The following is a 23,389-nucleotide window of genomic DNA, read 5'->3' on the forward strand; positions in this document are numbered from 1 at the left end:
GTGGCATGCAGGGGGCTGGGTAAAGACAGAATGGTCACATCGCAGACAGATCCTTTCACAAAAGAGGGCAGAAATAAGGTTGCGTAGGCCACCGTGGTTCTGATATTTCCTTGCATTTGGCATCATGAGGGGACTTGGCAGTAAAGTGCTGGTGCCGCAGACCTGGGGCTGTAATTGCCAAGTGTTCAAACAAAAGAAAAGGGAAACTGGAAGGTGAGGGGAGCAGCTTTCATTATGTGTAACCTTAGAGACACGGACACGTGTTATCAAGAGCCACAGGATCTGTCACGTGCTGGATGTGCCAGCGGTGAGGACGTGTGTGTCTGTGCGATAAGCCCCAATCACTGGCATTTCCAGGAGCTCCAGAGCAGCAGAGGAGTTGAAGCACACACTCTGCTCCAGCCTCTGATTGTGACAGACCTCTGTGTCTTCTCCCTAACCATTCCCTCCTTCCCCTGTCTTTGGATCCACATCCTTCTCCCCTGGAGGTCTCAGTCCTCATCTCCTCCCCCATCTGTCACTTGCCTCCTTCATCCAGTCTGTGATCCACTGCCCCTCACACCCTGAGCTGTTCTGCAGCTCCCAGCCTGTCACAGATCAGTGTCCACAATCTCATACGCATTTTTCTCAATGACTGTTCAGTCTCCAGCCTTGTTGTCCTTCATTCACTACAGCTGCTGCTGAATCCACATTTTATCTTTTGCTTTTGAGTAGAATAGGCTAAGCAGGGAAGTCACTGAGAGCTCTGGAGGACAGAGTTTCTGCTTTCAGGTCCAGCTATACAGCACTGCAGGTAGCAGTAAGGTGCTAAGGCCCGTTTATGCTCTTAACATCATGCCCTTCTTACACACACAAAAAAAAACCCTTGGGAAATTCCAGTTCACTTTCATCACATCATAACTGAGCTGCTTCAACCTTCAAATTTTCAAGGTGTTTGGGAAGATTGTTCATACAAGTCACAAAAGCCACCACCTCAACCACTAATCTGAAGTCCTCCCGACCACCTAACTTTCAATTCCCTGCTTCAAACTTTGAAACTGTCAGAGACCTGCTACAATTTCTCATTAAGTGACCAAGAGTATTGCAGAAGAAATCTTCCGTAGTTACTCATTGCAGGCCACATAGCATGGTGTTTAAAGTTTGACAAGTAACAATTGGAAACACGATCTTTCTTATTAAAGGAAATACCAGGCGACCTGGTGGCACTAACAGCCTTCTGTGTCAGGTGGGAGTGGAGAAGGAGAAAACATTTCCTTGCAGAGTTCTGTAAATTAACGCTGACATATCCTGGAACAGAAAGGATCCTGTACATTAGCCTTCCAAAAGTTTGTACTAATAGTCTCCTCTTGTCTCTAGACTTCCTAGGCTGGAGGAACTCTGTGTATGCATAGGTTTGTGCAGGCTTATGAGTGCTGGGAAAAGAAGAGCAATATGAATTTTCATTACAGAGCAAAAGAAAAGTAACTGCTTTGGTAGCAGTGGGTAACTCATTAACTGTATACTTTGCAGAGTAAATGAAGAACAGAATTACCAGCAATACAGAAATTGTCTGTCCCTTTCTCTGTTCCTTGCCTTGCAGCAGGAGCTTCCTTTTCCCCAGTCAGGCTTACTGCTGGGTGAGTATCCCTGGGCTGCACCTGGCTGTGGTGGCACACTAATACATCTGCTTGAAAGAGATGCCTGGTTTGCACATGGAAAGGATAAACTGCTTATCGTGTTTTCTGTAATTCTGTCACAGAGAGCAAAAGCTCATCTGACTGGTTTAACTTAAGGGTAAATACAAGGCAATGCGGTTGAGGGAGAGAGAGAGAAAATGGAGAAGGGACTCTGAATCAGCTGATTTGTATTTAAAGGCTTTATTCTATTTGCTCTCTTGTTCTAAAAATATTTTTTTCTGGTTTGGAGAAATACAATATAAATGATACCCTGACAAGAAGTGCATGAAATCTGACAGATGAATAAATTGTGCTCTCCAGAGCTGTAAGCTTGAAAAGAACATTGCAGAGATAATGCATGTTCTTGGCTTGAGAGAAGTCCTGTCCATTAGAAATAACACCCCTCTGAAGATTGATCCGAACTGTTGAGCTTTCAGTTGAATAATTGCTCTGTGAGATTTGAAATATTTTTAATTATTTAACTTCCCATTCACCAAAGTTGAGTAACATTGCAGTTGGTGATTTAAAATGTTGTTGAATTAATCACGACATTTTGTTAAATTCCCTTTTGTCTTTCCTCTGTCAGTTTATTTCAAAGACCTCAGCTAATGCAGAAAGCGTATCACCCCAATACAGAGGAGAGATGAGTCAGAGATTTGTCAGCTTGAATGGCCTTAGAGCTGGTTATGCCTGCTAACCACCGTGATGCAAGTCTGAAGTGATGTTACTTGCATATTAAAAAGCAAGACTGAGAAAGCTAAAGCTTCCTTGCTAAGCTCTGTTCTTCTGACCCTCTCTGCTATAGCCTTTCATGGAGAACAAGTCAGATTCGCATACACAGAACTGTAATAAATTATCTAAATCTAGCAGCAAGGGAAAAGGTGAATTCATGTGGGCAAATAGGGGTGAGATTTAGGAGATGACTGCATCGTTCTCATGGCTGTTTTGAAAGAAGCAGGTGTGTATCTCCATCCTCCTTCACAGCCACCCATCTCATGCTGTTGGGCCACTGTCAGGAGTTGGGAGTGGGGAACTGAAACAACTCCTGCCAGGAAGGACCACACAAGCCATTACACTGCCTCGGTTAATCCATGCCCTTGGCCTAAACAGACTTACAAGAAGTCTAATCTGATGTTGCACACAGTCTTAAAATAATAGATTAATCTGTTGTTCCAGCATCTATCTTCATTCACTGGCAAATTCAGACTTGTTATTCTAAGGTCTCCATCAATTTTAATAATAGCAGTTACTTCAGTAAGACCAATATATGACTAACAGTGTTAGCTGTTATATATATACCCCACGTGTAACTTAGAAATACGTGAATGAAATCTGCACACAAACAGCTGCTTTTGAAGCTGGACTACAAGGCTGCCCGACACGCACATGCTCCAAGCAGAATGGGTGCTGCCACCCCTATACCTTCCAGCACGACCCACCACGTGAGCTCAAGCACCGTATTTTTGGTGAAAGCTGGTTCAAAGATTTATGCCTTAGACCACAGGCAGTGTAAATGCCCATGATTTGCCCCATCTCCAAACTGCAAACCAAACATTCTACCATTATTAAAGAAGAAAGGCCTGCAGCCATGACTTAGAGAATTTATGATGGGAAAGGAAAATACACTCTTGCTGATGATAGGTGTGTCAAAGCCTTTTAGGATGCAGCATGTTGGTTTGTAACATTTCAAATTTCAGCTGAAGACACCTTTTTCCCCTTGTCTGTATTGGATAGCTTATTTTTGTGTCATCCCCCCAATTTTATTTTTCTTTGGCATAATTCCTAGCAAGCTATTTATGGGAGCAGAATAACTGTCAGCTTAGAGAAGAGACACAGTTCCTCCTGCATACAGTGCAGGTCAGAAGGCTGTTAGAAGGTTCCTCTCCCACAATGGATAGCAGTATACCTGTACATGAAAGGAGAAAAGATTTCTTACTTCAGTTTCTTGCCATCCCCTGTTCTTGTAATTAATAATCTAAGTTAAATTTCAGGATTCTGTATTATCTTTCTGGTTTAGGTATGCATGTTGTACACAAACATCATCAACACACTAAGCATGCTCTTTTTCACTTGGACTTCCTATGCCTAATATTATAGTTGATTACTATTTTTAGATTATGAGAGTTATTGCTGTCATATAAATCCCCCTGAGACACTGTTTTTCATTTAAAAGGGCAAGTGCATTTGTTTTGTTACTGCATTCTTGTCTGCACTTTACTGCACTGGAGCAAAATTTATTTCAGACAAATGGTTCTTGCATATTTTTATATATTCTTTTATAGGCTGTTCATTAACTCGAAACATCTTTTGATGAGACAGCAAATCAACAAGCTAAACAGTAATTATCTCCCACAAGTCACCTACCCTTGATAGAAGAAGGCATATTTACAATTTGATAAAACAGAATTCAGGTTTTATGGGGTACAATCCGAAGATAAGCTGTTATCTAGACAGGACTTCAAAAGCATGATACAAAAGTTTTAAACAAAAAGAAAAGTGAATTTATATTTTGGGCTTAGAAAAAAAAGATGAAGGCTGGAACTGAGAACAATTACAAACATCTACTGAAAAAAAAAGAGTGCATGCTCATCACCTTGATGCTTGCAGGCAGATTTAAAAAAATCTAAGTTTAACAGCAGGTGCCCACATGAGGGAAAAAAGCAATCTTCCCCTAGGATTCAGTCCTCACACTAACCACCACCTGCTGTTTTCTGAGAGGAGTTATCCCTGGAACACTGCATTTGCATTGTGTCTGCTAACGTCAAGGCTTAGCACAGGACAAAAACATCCTGAATTTAGCAGAAGTACCAATTCAGCTAAGTACAGGCTCAGCTGTTGCTAAATTGGCAATTATAACTAGATAGTCTCTGCTCCCCCGCCATCATCATTGTCGCACTGGAAGTTTTGTCTCAGTTCAGCGAGTATTCTATTTTGTAAGCTCTCATTTGTCTTCTGTTTGACAGCTTACAGTGATTTTGTTTAGCTGTACTGATGAACTGCTGTCAATGGAAAAAGCTCCAACCACCAGAGGCATAGGAGAAGGATTAGCCAAAATCTACAATTCCTACACAGTTGGAAAATGGGGAGATTAACTATAAAAAGACTGAACCAGAATATGAGATCAGATCATCTCGAATACTGCATGTGTTCAGGATTGCAAATCCATATCCAACTATCTTTATCTCTGACCTTTAAAAGTAACTTTTCAGCACAACTGCAACTACTAGCAGGAGCAACAGAAGCAGGAAAAATAAAACAAAGTGCTGGCAAGTCCTAGCATTTTACCTGCGAAGGGCCTGGATCTGCTTTCAGATAATGCAGAATTTTAGAATTCCAGCATCTGCTCTAAGCTTACACTGCAACTACAGCTGAGATAAGGAGGGATGGTCTTGTCCTAGACATGATATGAAATCGGTGTCTCTTTTCTGCCAAGCAGTTGATATGGTTCCAGAATCCTGCCACAAGGCTCTCATTTCTATCTTTTATTATTTTGCAGAGTCTGAGGCTAACCTGGCCTCTGTAAAGTTGTCTGTCTGCACTTTGGTGTCAGAGCCTTATAATGCACCACTATAGATAGAGGATTTTAAAATAAAAGTATTGTAGCTGCCAGGGAAAAAAAAAAAAAAAGAGTGCATGAAGCTTGTTCAATAGAGCAGATTAGTCTCAAACCCATCCTTACCAGAAGCAAGTAACAGCTAACTCAGCTACCCGCAGTTAGGCTATGCTTTCACCGTCCACTCATGGCAGAGGGCACCCTGTGCCCTTCATGTCTTTGACTCATCCGTGTTTCCTGTGTCGTAGGAGAACTGGACTTGGCTTCCCTCCCAGAGGAAGAGAGACGCACTACTCTGCCAGCCTGGCTCCAGTACAATGTAATTACTTTCAGGTCAGCCCAAAGCTCTGTAGTTGCCCAGTGCCCCATGAACAGACCCCTGGTGCAAGTATGCAATAAGCTGGCACTGTCTCAGGTCTCCAGGTCCCTTTTTTGTATGTATCATTAAATAAAGGTGAGGGAAAGAGGGTCTCAGCCCAGCTCTGAGCTTTTGCCTAGCAGTCTTTACACGTATCCTGCTGCTTGAGTGGGGAGCAGGTTACCCTTGCTGCTTGGATGAGTTGTTAGCAGCAAGTGCTAGGCCCCAGGATCGAGGCATCTGCTGTGGACTGAAGGTGTTTCCTGCACAGGCAACAGCCTGAAGGCCAGAGCATCAGGGTTTCACCCAAAAGAATCCCACTAGCATTCAGCAATCATGTGGAGAGTAGAAATGGGCAAGGAGCAGTACAATTTTAAATATCAGGTGGCAATGGCTCATTCTGTCACAAAGTTGCTCTATGTGCATCTGCTTATCCAGCAAAGACCATACCTGAGCTGCGTAACTGCACCTTAAACTAGATGAAATTTCATCTGCAAGAACATCCAGTTGTGACAAATTTGCCAAATATGCTCAAGAAACCCCATTCCTCCATTAGGATTGAGAGTTTATGTTGTCAAGTGGTTGCTTTGTTTCTAAAGATGGAAAAGGGAATGTTTGTAGGACTTCTAGGACTGAAAAATCAGATTGTGCAGATAAGTGATCCTGCAGTCATAGCCTATAGCATCCCTCACACTGCAATCACTAGCTGATTTTGCTTCATCAAGTGGTTCTTCACATCCTTTAGCTTTTCAGCATGCACTGCTGTCCCCAACCAGGTGAGACCCCTGCACAAGATGAAGAAAAGTGTTTGAAGGGCAGATGGCCAATACAGTAGACTCCCACTCTGGTATCTCACTTTTGTTTTGGTATCAGTATTGAGCAAAAAGGCAGAATTTTTTGTGTGGGTATGTGCATTGGGGGGGGGGGGGGGGGGGTAGTATAAACTGATTAGATGTTTCCTTTTTTAATGCTAGTATGTTTTAAAAGAAAAAATGAACTACATGCATTGCTCAAGACATAGCACCATGTTCACCTGTTAATAGAATTTAGACTTCATTGTACACTCTTTCCGTCCTTCTGCTTCCTTACCTATTGGACAGGGAATATTGTTACTGTATTTTGATGGTGATACTGTTCAGTTCCTGTGTGAGTCAATTAGTAAAGAGACTCGACTTTCAAAAAAGGCTTGCTGCAGAAAAACGATATTTTGAGGCCATCTAATTACATCTCAAAAATGCAATAATAAGGAAAGAATCTGCTTTGGGAATACAGGAAATGTTAGGATGCAAAAATACACCACTCGCTTTTGGAGTCTGCTTACCATGTGCCATATAATTGTAGTGCATATTTGATTTATCCTAATTACATTTCAGTCTATTTATTTGCGTTCTGACTGGAGCAGAACTGCCGCATACTGAATTCAGCTTGCTTACGCCTTTTGCGCTTTTCCTGCGGTGGACAATATCACAAGCCTTGTTCTTTTAAAAACAGAATAGAACTAAAAAAAACCTAAAACCCACCACCCAAGTTGCACATTATGGCTGATGTAGAAAGACTGAGTTTCTCTTGGTCATGCTCATATGCAGGCAAATGTGTTTTAACATTGCCTGAGTGGCTGCCATTCCTAAGAACATATTTTAGATGCAAGAAAAGCATTACATGGCTTCCCAGGTGACGATTATGCAGCTGCCAAAAGGGATGAACTCAAGTCTTATGCACTGCTTTTTAAAACACTTAGTTAATTTGCTCCTGAGGAATATCCAGATGCAATGAATTACCCCGTAATGAGGCTCCTAACAGGCTTTTGGAGGTGTCCAGCTTATTAATACAGAATGATTTGTTTTGACCTTCTTTAAACTCTTCATAGGTGGATGCCATAAATGATTGTATTCCTCATGATGAGACACTGTGGGAGGTTTATGAGTTTTAATTAATGTAGTAACAAGGACAAATAGGATAATGTTGAAGACGCGTTCTGCTCGTCAACTTCAGGTTTGCGAACAGTTACTTATATAACAACATCTGAATGCCAGCTACAATAAAGAAGGACTTTGGCCACCATTTTGACAGTAAGAAGCTGGTAAGGTTAGTTAATACATGCCTCTCACACAGTTTTGGGAGGTGTCTACAGTATTGTTTCCCATTCTAACAACCTCCTATAGTTACACTATCTGCAATTGCAGTTTCCACACACAGTTTTTCCCCTGTCTTGGTACTTAGTTAGAAAGACAGAGGCACAGAGACCTCAGTGCTACAAGCCACACGGTATTGACCTTTGCAGAGGATGTACTCAAGATTCATGCTTGGTCAAGAAAGGCCCCATGATGCTCAGATTTCTGAGGATACAAGATGATCCCTGCATCTGGGACAATTTCTATGGTGTGTTGCTGGAATAGTATCTAAGATGTCTCCACAGATGCCACCAGTAAAGCTGGTTTATGTTTTTCTTGGTTCTAATCTATAGATTAGGACAAAATATTTTTGTGGGCTGCTAATGACTCTACTCTTAAGTGTTATATAAAGGGATTCCAGCACATAGGGTATGTGATTTAGCTCAGCAAGAACTGAAATGCTTTGAGCAGGAGTTGCCGAGAGGAATGTTATAGACTTACTGTGATCATGTCTCTCCAGTTTAGGGACAAGGATGTCATGTGGGACAGTGTCAAATGCTTTGCACAAGTTCAGGTAGATGACATGAGTTGGTCATCCCTTGTCCACCAATGCTGTAACTCCATCACAGAAGGCCACCAAATTGGTCAGACACAATTTGCCATAGTGAGGCTGTGTTGGCTGTCACCAATCACCTCCTTATTTTCAATGTGCGTTAGCATGGTTTCTAGGAGGATCTGCTGTATGATCTTGCCAGGCACAGATATGAGACTGACTGGCCTGTAGTGCCCTGGGTCTTCCTTGTTTCCCTTTTAAAAATGGAGGTTATATTTTCCCTTTTCCAGTCATCAGGAACCTCACCAGTCTGCCATGACTTCTCAAATGTGATGGACAGCAGCTTGGCAACTTCATCTGCCAGTTCCCTCAGGACCTGCAGATGCATCTCAGGTCCCATGGATTTGTGTGCCTTCAGGTTCCTGCTCTTCTCCTACAGTGGGCAGTTCTTCTTTCTCCCAATCCCTGCTTTTGCCTTCTGCAACTTGGGTGATATGGCTAGAGCCCTTGCTCTATGCCCCTCACATATTCTATCTTCTGTGCCTGAGAAGCATCTGGAAAATTGGTAAGGGGAGGCTCTTCCAGAGGTTGTGAGTAGGGGTATTAGCTTCTCTGTAATGATTCATGACAGAAAATTGGCAACTACTCATAACACAGTCCTTAGACATACAGTAAATACTCAGATCAGTGTGCTCCTTATCAGCTCCCATTAGCTGCAGCTAAGTGTCACTGAGTTGTAGTAAGAGTGGAGGAGCAATTGAAGACACATCAAGCTGTGCATGCTCCATCACAGAGTGGTCTGAAGGTAGAAGCAAGTAGAGGGGTTTTTTTTGGTTTGTTTTTTAAATAAGCCTAGTACTTCCTATGGAGGCCCACTGCTTAGGCAATTGCATTTCCATGGCTTAGTCATCCAGCATTAAATGAGGTGCCTGAAAGATATGTTTTGACAGGTGCTGCTGAGCTGTTTAGTTGAGGCAATTTCAAATCATGTCTGCTATTTGCTTTTAGTGGTTCTGGAATGGAATTTTTGTTCTGAACTACTTAGTACAGTACAACCAGAAAAAAACTGCTTTCTGCTCACAATAGTCAGAGGTGCAAAAGCAATTAAATGTCCATAGCATGTGAATAACTAACTGGCAAGAACAGACAAAGATGCCACAGATCTTCAAATCGTCTTGCAGCATGGGGGCCATGATAAAATGGAGATAGTTCATCCCTGTTCACAGAACAGAATTTTTCTTCACTTGCAGTAACATTCTCTTTGCGCATATGCCTTGTGACTGTTGCCTTTCTGGAAAGTGAGCTGTATTACTCAAGCTCTTGTATAAGGCCTTAAAGTGAAATCATAAAGCTTACCCTGGCAATCTATAAATTAGTAAAGTAGAAATAATTTGAATGGTTGAAATGCTGGGCAAACTTTGGCACAAATGCTTTAGTTTTACAGGTCATTCCAATAGAGCAGACTGCTAAAAAGCAATGACGAAAGTAGTCTTGGCCTCAGTGCCTACAAGAATGTAACCAACTCGTTAAGGAACACTGGCTTCTGATTTCCCCAAATGATTCTATAATTTATTGAAACTGATTTAAGTGAGAATCTTTCCCCAAATCACAAGTGTGAGACACCAGTGGGAAAAGATGTGCCTTTTCAGTCAACAGGGTTGAAATACAGGAGTTCAGGTACTGAGAGGCTGTGAGGATAAGGAGGATGGTGCACTGCCAGATTCAGTGGTGATTCCGAGTACATGAGAAGAGTACTTATTTACCTTATTAAGTTAAATATCAAAGAGTATGTGTAGTTTCTTAAAGCATTTGAAGTTTCCCGCCCCAGAAAACCCCAGTAGAAGCAATAAGAATAAATTGTCAGTAAGTCGTGGTAAATGAAGAGTCAAAGGTCTCAGTTTAATTCCATTTTAATCACCCTTCAAAACCAGAACTTATTCTCAGACTGCACAAGAACTAATGAATATTCAACTACTTTTTGGGTTTGGATAGCAGGTTCTGTTTCACACTACAAAGAAGAGAGTAGTGACTGCACGGGTGCAGAAGAAAGGGCCTGTTAGTTGGAGGACAACTGCTAAGATGGTTTTCAGAATTTCCTAGCTTTTACCTATAATCTTATCTCATGCCTTCATCTATCAAAGGATGCTTTTACCTCAGCATGCTTTAAAAAAATCAGCCAACAAAAAACCCATGAAAGACGAAACAAAGCCAACAACCAAAACACATATCAACACAAGTTTCAGCAGCAGTTCCCTACTAGAAAAGAATTCCAAAGCCACACTTGTTAGTGAAACTGGCATTTGTACTTTAAAATGTGAAGCAGGAATTGTTAGCACAGCATTTCTTATAATAACAGATAACATGACTGTACTCAGTGATGCATTAAACAAATTTAATCTTGGTTCTCCTAAAAAGAAAACCTGAACAGAAAGTGGCATGGATGTAGAACATTGAATATAGGGTTCCAAAATCAAGATTACTGGTACAACAGTAAATGGATCCGTGACCTATGTAGTTCTACTTCTCTTAGTTCTCTCCATCAGAAAAACCACTATGCAAACAAAGAAACATACCTGTCTATGGTTAAAAACTTTTCTGAAAATCAGCTAGTAAAAAGCTACTCCAAACAACCCTCAAACACCTACTCCATAAACTTCTCCAAGTTCTACAGTATGCATTTAAAAAAGGGGAATCCTCACAGCTGCCATGATAAACATTATGCAGCTGAAATTCTAGTAAAAATAGTGTCCTCAATTAAAATAGATAATTCTGACTGAAGTCACAGTACCTAAGCATATCTCTTCTTATGCACAGAGAACTACTCTAAATGCTGAAGAGGCCTTAAATAGCTACATAGTTGGATCCTTCTCTGATAACCAAGAGCAACAGCTAACCTGTGAGAAACAACTCCAGATGAGGAGGGAATTAATATACTTCAAACCAGGCAACTCATGCAAATTGTTACAAAGAAAAGCTTTTTAAGGGGAAAGAGGATAAAGGAAAGAACAATCATGCAAACAAACAAAAAAAAAAAAATAGTGAAAAGTGTAGTAGGGCTCCATCTAAATCTAAGAGTCTAAGACAGGATGGGAGAGAGGGGGGGAGAAGCATCTCCTGTGTATCTACATGATCATGGCTCAGATAATTTGTGCCTTTATGTTGATGTAAGGAAGGCTAAGAGAAACCAAGTTACAGATAAGTACACTGAGAAATGCTAGATAACATTTCCATATCCTTGTTCTGAAAGTAATTAGACATAAATTACTCATAAGTGAAAGAAATACTTCCTACAGACAGTATTATCTTTCTCCATGAAGAGGGATCAGTGTATTTCCCCCCAAAATGCTGCACATCAGTCAAGCAAGAGATATGCAGTAACTCCCAACCCCAGGTCTGTATTACCAGAAGTCATTCAAGTTGCAACAATTCTTTGGCTTTAAATGTTTGAGAACTGCATTCCCCTACATAATTAATTTATCACTAGAGAGGGAAAAAAAAAAAAAAAGAAAACAGAAACGTAAATGTAACCTTAAAGTCTTATAGTAATTCTTCCTTCATCCCCAAGATACTTCTTTAGGCTATCAACTTAAAATTGATTATACAAATCCTTAGATATGCATTAAAAGAAAACACATTTTTCATTCTGAAGTTTTGCTACAGGCTTTTGTTGAACTGACAAAATACACTAGGGAGTGTAAAAATATTTATTTAACCTAATTCAACATAAGTCTAATTTGCAATACTTAAAAACAAGATTTACAGAGTCATGACCTTCTGCCACTTAGGTGAAATCACTTTATAATTCATACAGTATTTTTATAATTGTATTTTTACAATGGTTTTAACTTCCAGAGGAGACAATGAGCTTTCCCATGGAACAAGTTTCAAACTCACTAACTTGCATCGTTCAATTCTTCATGAGACTTTAAAAAACAGTAATAAATTGGTTGTAAATATATACAGTGAAGACCACTGAAAAGCTGTTTTCTCTAAATTAGGAATTCTGTAAGAAATAATCTTGAAACAATAGAATACCTATCTTACAGGAAGCAGCAACTTTCAGAGGTTGCTACTCTATTCAGTTTTTATATAAAAGTGAGCCCACTACGACAAATATAATCAGCAGACTTACAAGTTTATAGTAATTCTTCAAGTTACAGTAAGAATCTCAAAAGTATTTGATAATTGATTGAACACATAATTTTCAATACCTGTATAGTTTTTGAATACTAGTTGGCCATTATATACACTTTTGTACAGTTCTAAAATATTACATCTCAGTAATTAAGATAAACATACTATAGAAAAGGTACCATATTTTGAATTTCTCTAACATACATTATTGCGGTCAAATATGAAGTCTGTTCTGCATTTACTTCATTTCTGGTGAAAAGAAATATTTACTTATGAATTACTTCCACTAAAAGTTTTTGTTTTTTTTTTTTTTAAAACCTTTCTCCATGCATTTGATTTATTAATATGAACAAGGAAAAGAAAAACAACTTTGTTAAAAACAAATAAATTGCTATTAAGAAAAAACTTCAAGTACTAAATCTAGGTTAGGTCTGGTATGGATATTAAATGGCCATATTATGTTTGTCAAAATTTAACTTCACAAAAGAGTTTATTTCTACTGAAATGAAGTTTATAAATATATCAACTGAAGTGCTAATGTCTCCCTCAGCTGGCTATTTTGAACATATTGCAACAGTAAAGCTTACTGTATAAATAAACTTAGTTTATTACACATTTAAGATTTATCCTTTAGTCCTTTACAGAATGGAGTCACATTGTCTTAAAGAGTGTCTAGCCTGCTGGTATGTACCATGCTCAGATGAGGTACCCAAAGTGTAGTGTTGCCCCACCTCAGCCAATCCTTCCACTAGAGCTGGTACAGGCAGAACAGAGACCAGTTCTGGTACAGAGCTGAGTTACACACCTATGTCTGGAAGGTTAGAAGGATGCCCTAATCTGTCAGTTTAAATGTAGCTTTAGTGTTCAATGTTTTTTCCTCACACTTCTGCTCTTGTACTTTTATGGGTATTTACACAGTCAAAAGGAACATGAAAACTAAACAAGTGCTCTAATACTTAACTACAAAATAAGCAACTGAAATTTACTTCCCCTTATTTAATTATTTTACCGTGGAGGAAAAAAAGTGCTATCCAGCACCAGTTATGAAACAGTAGAGCAGCCTTGAGAAAGTAACACTAGGCACTGCAGAAGATACAACAGGACAGTAAAAATTATCAGTAATAAAATAGTCACCTGGAAGCCGTGCTGATTTCAACACCTAGTACTTAGGTAGCTAAAGCTGTCACACAAGTCCTGTAGGGAGTGATCTATCTTCTGCATTCTCTGGTCAGTCATTTGGGTATTTTACACTCCTTGTTTGATACCAGTGAAAACTAAGGAAATCTTTATTCACTGATGTCCCACAATTACTTCTCCTTCGTAATGACTCACATTTCGTTTTTAAAAAAAATTCCCTTCATTGTGTGAAATGCTGAACTGGAGGATAACGTGGGTATGAAAACACCTATAGAAAAGGCATTTGAATATAGCCTACATTAACTACACAATTTAAAATGTTCTTGTTCTGTAGTTGATGCTTTTTTTTTTTTCCTTTCAGCATATTGGCTCAAAGAAAATAATTCAGAAGCCTGTTGCCCAACAGAAATACCCAAAAAATAATGAAAGCCAAGTCACATTCTTAGGTTCAGTGGTTGCTGAAAGGATTTACCCTGCCACAAAACAGTGCTTTATTATATTTAACAAAAAAAAAAAAAAAAAAAAGAGCAGCAGCTTATCACAATTCTCCACTACTGTGCAATAATGATGGAACCAATACAACATGGAAACCTGTTAGGTGAGACTGTACGACATCTGGAGGTCACAGCCTTATGCTCCTTCTTGCTCAGGATAATTTAAAATTTTGCGGTGAGCTTGGCGCAAATATTGCTGCTGTTTGAAGTAAACCTTAAAAGCTCCTTTTATAGCAACAAAAGCAATTCCACCCTGAAATAAAAAGATATTTTGAAAACCTGCACAGTTCAGTGTCATATCATTGCAAATGTTATTTTAAAAATTCCTGGTCAAAGAAGATTTGTTTTTCAATCATATAGCATTTTCTTTTAAGTTTAGCTAACTGGGACAATTCCAAATGTGTATCTCAAAGTTTTCTATCATAATGCACTATTAAAGCGGTTGATGTTACTTAAAGGGATTACATAGTGGATCTATGAAACTTTCTGAAAGCTTCTATTTGCCTGGAAGTCTGACAAATATTCTAAAAAAATCAAAATAGATCCTATTTAAAGAACAAAATAAAATGCAGATATGTATCTGCTTTCCTCCCTTCTCTGAATATATACTATACATGGCACAAAGAATAATACTAATTACCATTCTGTAATCAGACTGTGAAAAAGGCCACTTGCCAAAAGCAAGTGTGGAGTAAAAGAAAATCTGGTTTTTTTTCTAAAACAAACTTTTTTTTTTTCCCAGAAAGTTTTACAATATGTTTATCTCAAGTCTTCAAAATAAGAAGAGACACTAAGAAGCCTTCAGTCAGCATGAACAGTTGTAATATCACTGTGTCTTCCATACAAAAGAGAGAGGTGCATAAACATGCTGGAATTTAAAATGGGCTGAAGTGACAGTCAGATGACCAGGGATACCAGCCTACCAAAAACTCAGTGTGCTTCCCCTTGAAAGGCTGCAAGCCAGGAAGGTTATTCACAAAGGAAGATATTGTCTCCTATCTTTGTCCTCCCCCCTCCATTCAACCTCTATGGAGAGTTTATTTTTCTCTCCTGATTAAAATAAGTAACAAAGGGATTCTCTCAAATTATTACTAAACAGGAGCTAATATGAAAAGGTTGATAATATAAACCTCAGTCTTCCCTTGCAGGATTGTTCTTAGAAGATGCTGGTTCATCATCTTCATTATCACCCTTAATTACTGCTAAGGTCTGCCTAGTACCAGATACAAGTTTCAGCCTTGTCTTGAACTGAGATTAGTTTCAGGCATAAGGACAAAGTCTGTCACAGGCGTGATGCTTGTCCACTGCCAAGAGAGGCAACCTTGAAAAAAAACCACAAACCACCACTCTTCCCTTAATCAAATATCACTTAAGTTCTAGATCAATTTCCGTTCCTTTTTACTTTTTCTCCCTCCCCCTAAAACACAACACTTCATATTCCCATATTATAACTGTTTATAAAACAAACAATACCAAATCTTACCAAGATTGTCCTTTGTAAATTTGAGTTAACACTGCTGAACATCAGCTTGCCAACTATGGTGGCAATAGTAGGGAAAACGAGAGCTCCACACAGAATGCGTGTAGCAGAGACATGATCTGCCAAAGGGTTGGCCTCTGCTGGAATACGAGGAACAGGACATCCAATGCCTAAAGGGATGAGAGTGAGGGAAGAAAAGGTTACATGGCCACTACCTCAAACAGAACATAGAAAGTACATCAGTGCCCACCCCCCACTCCATTCCAAATCTATAGCCCAATTACTTTTCGGGAACTATCCCTCTTCTCAGTGAACATTCTGTTTCCATTAAATGACTGTATTCATTTTTACTTTCAAATAAGACCCATGATTTTTAGTAGCTTGTTTTGTTCTTACGGCCTTAACTGAAACCATGCTTCTTCCTGCTCCTCTTACCCCACCTTTCTCACTAGGTACTAAACAAACACAATCTATACAGACTGAACATAAAATAGAAGGAAAGTGTTAATCACCTTTACTTAAGAATGGCGAAAACTACTTGCCTAGGAGATGAGGGTAAAGGCACAAATTCAAGCTTGATATTTCCTTTTAAATTTAATCACATTACCTGGAAATATGCTGTTCAAAATTTGTAGCTTATTAGAGTATTTGCGCCACAGTCTGAGCACATAATCCTCCCAACGAATCATCTTGCCCAGTATTAGCATGACTGGGATAGTGGGAAGTCCAATCAAAAGAAATAAAGGATCAGCTCTCTCCATGACGTCAAGACCTTCTTTGTGACCCACAACCTGGTAAATATGTATATAGTTGACAAACATAACAAAGGCCACAACTGAAGAACAAAGAACGTAACTTTTTAAAAGTCTAGTTTGTTTGGGGCTGCCCACACATTTTAAGTTAAAGAAAAAACGAATACCGTTTTACCTAATGTACTCAATTTTCCCTTTGCATCCTTGGTTGCTTACTAAGTGTAATGCACGCGATCTACCAGCCCTAGTTTGCAAGACATTAATCTTGCAGGGAACTGTAACACAATTCCTTACCATCTCAAGAAAAGTTTCTTGTGCTTCTGTGTAAGTAAAACCCTAAACACCTGAAATAAAATAGCATGCTTTCCAAAAAGCACAGAGGAAACTACAATTTTAGAATTATTAATTCTATACTCAGAAATTGCTAGATAATACTCTTCAAATGGTAAATTCATAGCAATTAGCTCAGAATGTTTTAATTAAAAATTTCTGTTATTTAGGAATACCTTGTGCAACAGAGATCACAGTATTAAAAAGTATTGCTTCTCTAGACAATGCAGGGAGAGGAACATTATTTTCAACTGTAGTAGGAATAGCAGCATAACTTCACTTGTACCTTATTTTTAACATATTGCTACAATTTTAAAGGACAGTCATTACTGATTTGTCTAAACCTTTCTACTGGCACATAAAAAATAATAAGACTTTGCAGTTCATAAAATGTATATATTAAAACTCTGAACAGAACAATGCCTTATGTTTTCCTTAAAAGTATGTATTTTTTATTTTAAGTAAGTAACTCCAATAGGGCTGAGGACAAAAACGTAACTGAAGTGGTAGATCACCTCTAGAGTTGTCTCAATTTAAGAATTACTAAATGCTAACAAAATCCTTTAAAGTGCTTCTAGAAAGAATGGACTCTTTCATTACTTTTTCCATAAAAATCTAGGGAGACTAGAAACACTAAAATAATTATTATAATGTTTGTCAGGCACTAGATTTCCTGATGTTTTTCATTGACTTCTTGTTTTCCGCACAAATGCAAAAAGCTATCGTCTTCACTTGCACAAAATTTAGAATTAGGTAGTAAGAACATGCAACAAAATAAAAACCAACCAAACAAAAAAAAAACCCCAAAACCAAACCAACACAACAATAACCAGTACTTCTGGAAAAGGAAGGACACGGGGAAGAAGCTAGGGTAACATACCACAGTACCTTCAAACTGTACTTTTAGCCTTGCTTTGGAAACAATTCCATTTTATTCTTCTAGAACAGAAAGTTAACTATAGAAGAGTTAACAGCCTCTAAAAATAGGCATAACCAATACTGTTGCCACCAAACGATTATTCCTGAAAAAAAAATTCAGCAGTTGTCTTTCAGTTTCTTCACTATCTTCCACCCAAATTTTCTCCTTATAGCCCTTGTCCATCAAAAAAAAGGCCTCACTATCTTCTCTTCTGCTTTAGATTTATCTCTGTTTTCAGTAACCCCATATGATTTGTTACTGACTTAGTTACCACTGGCATCACAATGTCAATTCTATGTTTAATTTTCTCCATCTGAAGCTTAACCTTTAAAAAGAGCTTTTGTGCTTTTTCTCTAGCCCTTCAACTGAAGAAAAGGAGTCTGAAATACTTCAGGAAAGCAGTTGTACTAAACTTAGCATATCTAGGGTGGCAAAATGGATGGAACAGTTTCCTTCCACTCTCAATTTAATATCCTCCACTATAAGCAAAAATAAATTATTATCTTACCCAGCGTGCCATCCATTAAGAAAATACGTAATTCTTCATACCTGGGATTTGAGCAGCTGTCTGAACTAGTATTTAGGCAGATACTAATTTCAAAAGCAAAACAACTACAGAAAGGAGCATTTATCTTTCCATTTGGTTATGTAGTTCTAGAGAAGCTAAAAAGGTCATATAAGTTCCTAAAGAAAAGGGCTCAGTGAGCAAGGAGATAAAGACTGGTACATTTCACAAAGTCTACTTGTAGCATTACAGATGGTTGCAGTGTTCCTGTAAGGGCCACAGGAAGAACAAAATCTCAGATGAAGAAATTCCTAAGTGTACCATTCTGGAATACAGAGACCTCCTCTGGAATGGAGGAGGTACTGAAAGTTATTATACATCACTCATGCAGCCACGTGACCCTGGCCACACTGGTACCATGGAGACTGCATCAGCTCATTTGGGCTCCACTTTCAGTGGTTGTCATACATTTCTGCTATGATATCACGTAAAAAACAGAATCAAAACAGCACACATCTTGAAATTGACTTGTAGAACTGTAGGGGAGTACCACACAATTCAGGAAAACATAGTGCCATATGACTTGCATGGATAAGGACTAGGTTGTATACTTAAGATTAGAACTGTGTAGAGGAATACTTAGCATACAGATTTGTTAATTCTATCTACCACTGAATTAGCATAAAAATACTTTTATGCTTTCAGGCAAAACACAGGTTATGGGCTTGATATAGGAATCAACAACTGAAATGGTAACAAAGGTCCTTCTAGTTGTACAGTCTATGAAAATTCTTGTCTTGTAGTTGAACTAGGACAGCTGTGAACAAGTCTTTTCCGTAGTTCATAGTTTGCCACCTGTCAACATTACTTTTATATTTAAACAGCAAGTTCACAAGAACAGAAGTTCGAAAAATAACAGGTTTTTTTCCTTTCAACTAACCATATATTCTGAAGTAATTAAAAGAACATACTATTAATTTGTAGTGTTTTGCATTTGTTGTTTATGAATGAATTGCACCATGCAGAGCATGCATTCTCCTTTATACAATAAAAAAGCAAGTAGGACTGAAAAATTCACCATGTCTCAACCCTTTGAATATTACCAGCAAAATTTTTCTACAGGTAAAAAGAGATGAGTCTCATGTCTTTTCTGAAGAATCAGACTACCCATTATTAGTAGTTAGGTGGTAATGGCACCTTTTCTGTAAGAACAGAAGTTCTGGGTTCACCAGCCTGCCACACAAAGGGCAGCCAGCTGCAGTAGTAGTGAATTTTGTTAGCTGCAGACTGAACCACGTTTGAAGAGGCATGCTTGGCTTTATACAGTATGATCAGTTAAAAGTGAAAAGCTTTCTATCTGCCCATCTTGAATTCCCTTGTTAACTATGCTGAAAGTGCCGAAAGCAGCGAAAGCATGTCTTAATTGTCTTTTTCTTCAGAAGACTTTCTTTCAAAGCTCGCAAAGAAGAGGGAATACATGTGTACCTGCATCACCGTCACAGCTCCGTATGTAACAGCCGTCCAGTATATAGAGCCCACCATTATTCCAGCTGCAGCAAATGGACATGCCTTTGAGATCAGTCGATCTGCAAGATCCAAAACGTAAACAACTGGACCTATGATAAAGGAAAAGTAAGGTTTCAAGATATATATACATATATATATAAAAGCATACTGAAGAAAGCTCTCAGCATCTCTCACTGATAAAGAATGAACTTGGCAAAATGCAAGTCTGACATCCCACACATGCTGTTTAAATCAGAACACATAATTAAAAGCTACTAAGCTAAACTTGTAACTTATTTCTACCTTCCATTTCATTCACTGCAACATCTTTCCAAGCGATTAATATAATGGTTAGAGCACTGACTAATTTACCCACTAAAGCTGACAAAGTTCCTTTGTCTGTGTTGAATCAGAATTGTTCTGTTATAGAAACCATTTTAGTTTTAGTGGCTTTTTTATTTGTTAGATATTTTAGTTTTCAAAAGGATGAAATACTGATTAGTTACCATGTACTTCTTGTGCTTATCCTTGACAGTTTCATGTGAGAATTCTGCCACTAAACTATCCTGCTCTAAAGTAAAAAGTAGCATAGTCAATATGAAAGATTCCTTCCACTGGAAGAGGCTGCATTTAATATTTTTAGAGGACCACCTCTCAAATGCTGGAGGAAAAAGGCCTCCTATTCAGGTTATTTAGTGCCTTTGACAACATTACATGAATAGAGTTTCCTTGTTCTGTCTATGGACATCTGAACTTTCCAGACTTACAAAGAGCAAGACATTACCCTGACCAACTTTGGTGAGGTAAACAAGGGCATGCTTGCATCTTTGAGAGACTGCAATGGCACCAGCAAAGCAAAAGCCAGATGTTGAAGTCTGAAATGTATGTATGGAAGTGAAAAAGGTCATCACCATGATCAGATTCCACATTACTTTTGTATTTGTCAATACAAAGAGAAATGGGATAGTTCACAGCACCTTGGAAAAAAAGGACTGAGAATGCATAGGCAAATAAGCATACAGAAAAGTAGAAAGTAAAGAAAGGTAAAGGGGGGGTGGCACACACAGAGGGGAGTGTAGGGAAGGAGCGATCTCTTGAGCAATGGAGTTAAGTGACTTACTGAAGTCCTGATACAGTAGATGTACAAGACTTCTGCTAGATGAACTGCCATGCTAGTTAGCATGCTCTGTTTTGTACACCAATCTGGAGTTGTATGCCATTTTCCTCCTGATCTCAAATTAATTGAACTGTTCTGACTTTGCACCTGAACTGACTTTGCACATTAGGTGCCAAGAATTTTTTTTCCTTTTTTACCTTTCTAGAGGTAAAGGTATTTGGCGTTCTCCAAATATACAAAAATCACTTTGCAGTTCAGTTCTTAGTTTGAGTATTTCTAGTGCATAATAATTTTATATTCTTAGGTTGTGTTAGGGAGTGCCCTTTCACATAAGTTCGTTTTTAGAAAAAAAGTTTCTAGTAGTACATTAGAGAAGTCTCAATGTAATTAAGTTTCTGAACTATGCTACTTCAGGGAAACTTTAGTTGTTCTTTCCTGCTCTTGAATGGTATGACTAGCAATGTCTTCAAAAGATACCTGCTGCAGCAGAGACATGGCTACTGGCAAGACTGCTTGAAAACATCTTACTGTCCTAGCTCTGCCTGGTGTAACCTTGACTGACTTAAAATTGAGTTGTGATACAACAGTTTTTGGTTTCTAGAAAGAGCTACAAAAGGGCAAGACTGTCTCTCTTGTTTAAGGCACTTCAAGCTCGTGATTGATATTTGATGGACCCAAATTCATTTCCCAGCTGTACTACAGAAGTCTTATGTACTCTGACACAAGTCTAAATTTTTATGCCTTTCTCATCTTTAAAAACAGAAAAAGATGGTACTGTGAAGGAAAATACATCAGAAGACTCTCACATGCGTTCTTTATGATGGAGATTAAGATTCCTCTCTATCTTATTCTTATAGCAAAGTTGAATTGTGGTTGATACATGAATAACTTGGTAGTAAGTTTCATACTGGTTTATGTTTTCTTCAGTATCAACAATACACTAGTCCATATTTTATTTCCCATTACTCAGTGTTCTGTCATGGAAATAAATGTTATCACCCATATAAAATTCCCTTCACACTTTAATTTTGTCAGCCATTATACTAACAGAAAAGAATTCCCAAAGAACTGATAGTGCAATTTATTTTCAGCTATTTCATTACAGAAATAAGATACTGTAAAAAAAATCTACAGTCACACTCTCTGTCAGCATTTCTTTAACAAGGAGTTTTACTTTTAAACAAAATTTAAGCTTCTATGGCAAGATTTCATTTTCCTGCCCTACTTAATATACGTCATAGTACATGAGGGCAAATGAGAGGTGGAGTAACAGCAGCCTCTGCTTATTTAAATACATGCAACTTATTGTGCAGTGTCCTACTTGGCTACTCAAGTAAGTAGACTCCGGAATATCATCTCCATCGTCTTTCTTTCATCTTGGCAAACAAAGTTAGAGCAGTGCCCAGCAACAGATATTCTGCCTCTTGAATATAGGGCAATATTGACTCAGGAATACCTCCGAAAGTAAAAATATGTTTTTCATAACATGCAACAGTTTGCTCAGTAAGGTTCTCTGAATTTCCTTTGATAAGTTTGTCTGCAAGCTGCGGCAAAAAGAAGGGGTGTGTTTATGTGGTAATATGTGGCAATTGCTGAAAGAAGTCACACTCTGCTCAACAAGAACAAAAGAGTCACATTAACCATGAATTAATTATAGGTCAATCACTTATAAGACTTATCAATATACCTAAGTGGAACATATCCAACATTTTCAGAAGGTATTTAACTAAGCCACCAAAAGGGACGTGAGCATCACAAAGTTATTTATTTCTGTCTGGAAAAGGGAATAGACATGTTTTCAATAAAATTGATGCTCTGAGCACAAAAAAAGGAAAAAACCCACAGGAACAATATAAAGAAACAAATCGTTACATTATGTTTAAATTTTAAGTGATACATATCTTACCTAGCTTTGGAAATACTATTAAATATTCTGCATTGCACTGAGGACAAGCAACTCTAGCAGTACTGTTTCCTCTTTGCTTTTCATCCACCCAGCGCTGTAGACAAGTCTGATGAACCCATTTCGTAGAGCCCCTGCACCTGCAGGGTCTCACCCACTCTGCTGTCCGATCATCCTCATCAGTAGCAAAACAAACCCAGCAGCTTCTGTAATTACAGGAAGGAAAAAAGAAGATATTTTTTGCTACTTCTACGTGCTTAAAATAAACCTTCACATGTGAAAGCATGTAGTTTTAGAAAATGTGCAATTAGAGGAGATGATGCTTTTGCCTCCATTCTTAATCACCAAAAATGTAAGTATTTTGTACCACAGTCTTGTTCTGGTATTAACATAATATTACAGATAGATAAACAACTGCTTTTAATACATTCAGAATTACTAATTTAACTTTTAGATAATTTATGAATTTAAAAGCATTGACACTGTAGTTCCACCACTGAATAATTCAACATATGAAAAATCATAGAATCATAGAATGGCTCGGGTTGGACGGGACCTTCAAAGGTCATCTAGTCCAATCCCCCTGCAAGCAGCAGGGACAAATCCATGTATTTTAAAATGTATTATCATCTCCTCCTACAGCAGACATTTTGGTAAGTTTTTAAAATTAAGAAGACACGATCAATACAGTATGCTGTTACTTGGGAAACTAACTCCAATCCACTTAAATGACAGAACAACACAAATTATACAATGTATCACAAAACAAACTAAATAATTCTAATCAATTCATTCCCTCTCCAATGAAAATCGAGTATTTCCTTTTAAAGGTCACTATTTCCTCCCTAGCATGTCACTCTGACAGGTTGGGGGTTTTATTTT

At 38.4% G+C, this 23,389-nt stretch overlaps 1 protein-coding gene across 4 annotated transcripts in view; it reads right to left on the reverse strand.

Annotated features, from left to right (window-relative positions):
• Nucleotides 1-1,832: 1,832 nt before the first annotated feature.
• The window catches only part of MARCHF5 (membrane associated ring-CH-type finger 5), a 40,847-nt gene continuing 19,290 nt past the window's right edge, over nt 1,833-23,389 (reverse strand). Inside the window, exons 3-8 of one of the 4 annotated variants that reach the window (XM_086752418.1) lie at nt 22,511-22,713; nt 19,467-19,597; nt 16,083-16,266; nt 15,479-15,645; nt 14,093-14,248; nt 1,833-3,561 (exon numbers count right to left, since the gene is read on the reverse strand). In XM_086752418.1, coding sequence (XP_086608544.1) covers nt 14,132-14,248; nt 15,479-15,645; nt 16,083-16,266; nt 19,467-19,597; nt 22,511-22,713 — 802 coding nt within the window. In that variant the 3' untranslated portion in view covers nt 1,833-3,561; nt 14,093-14,131. Of the gene's footprint in view, nt 3,562-11,920; nt 14,249-15,478; nt 15,646-16,082; nt 16,267-19,466; nt 19,598-22,510; nt 22,714-23,389 lie in introns of those variants that run through there. The other 3 variants (XM_086752420.1, XM_086752419.1, XM_086752421.1) reach the window with 3 other exon arrangements.

This window comes from Chlamydotis macqueenii, chromosome 7 (assembly GCF_036417535.1).
Source record: "Chlamydotis macqueenii isolate bChlMac1 chromosome 7, bChlMac1.mat, whole genome shotgun sequence".
NCBI classification, from domain to species: domain Eukaryota; kingdom Metazoa; phylum Chordata; class Aves; order Otidiformes; family Otididae; genus Chlamydotis; species Chlamydotis macqueenii.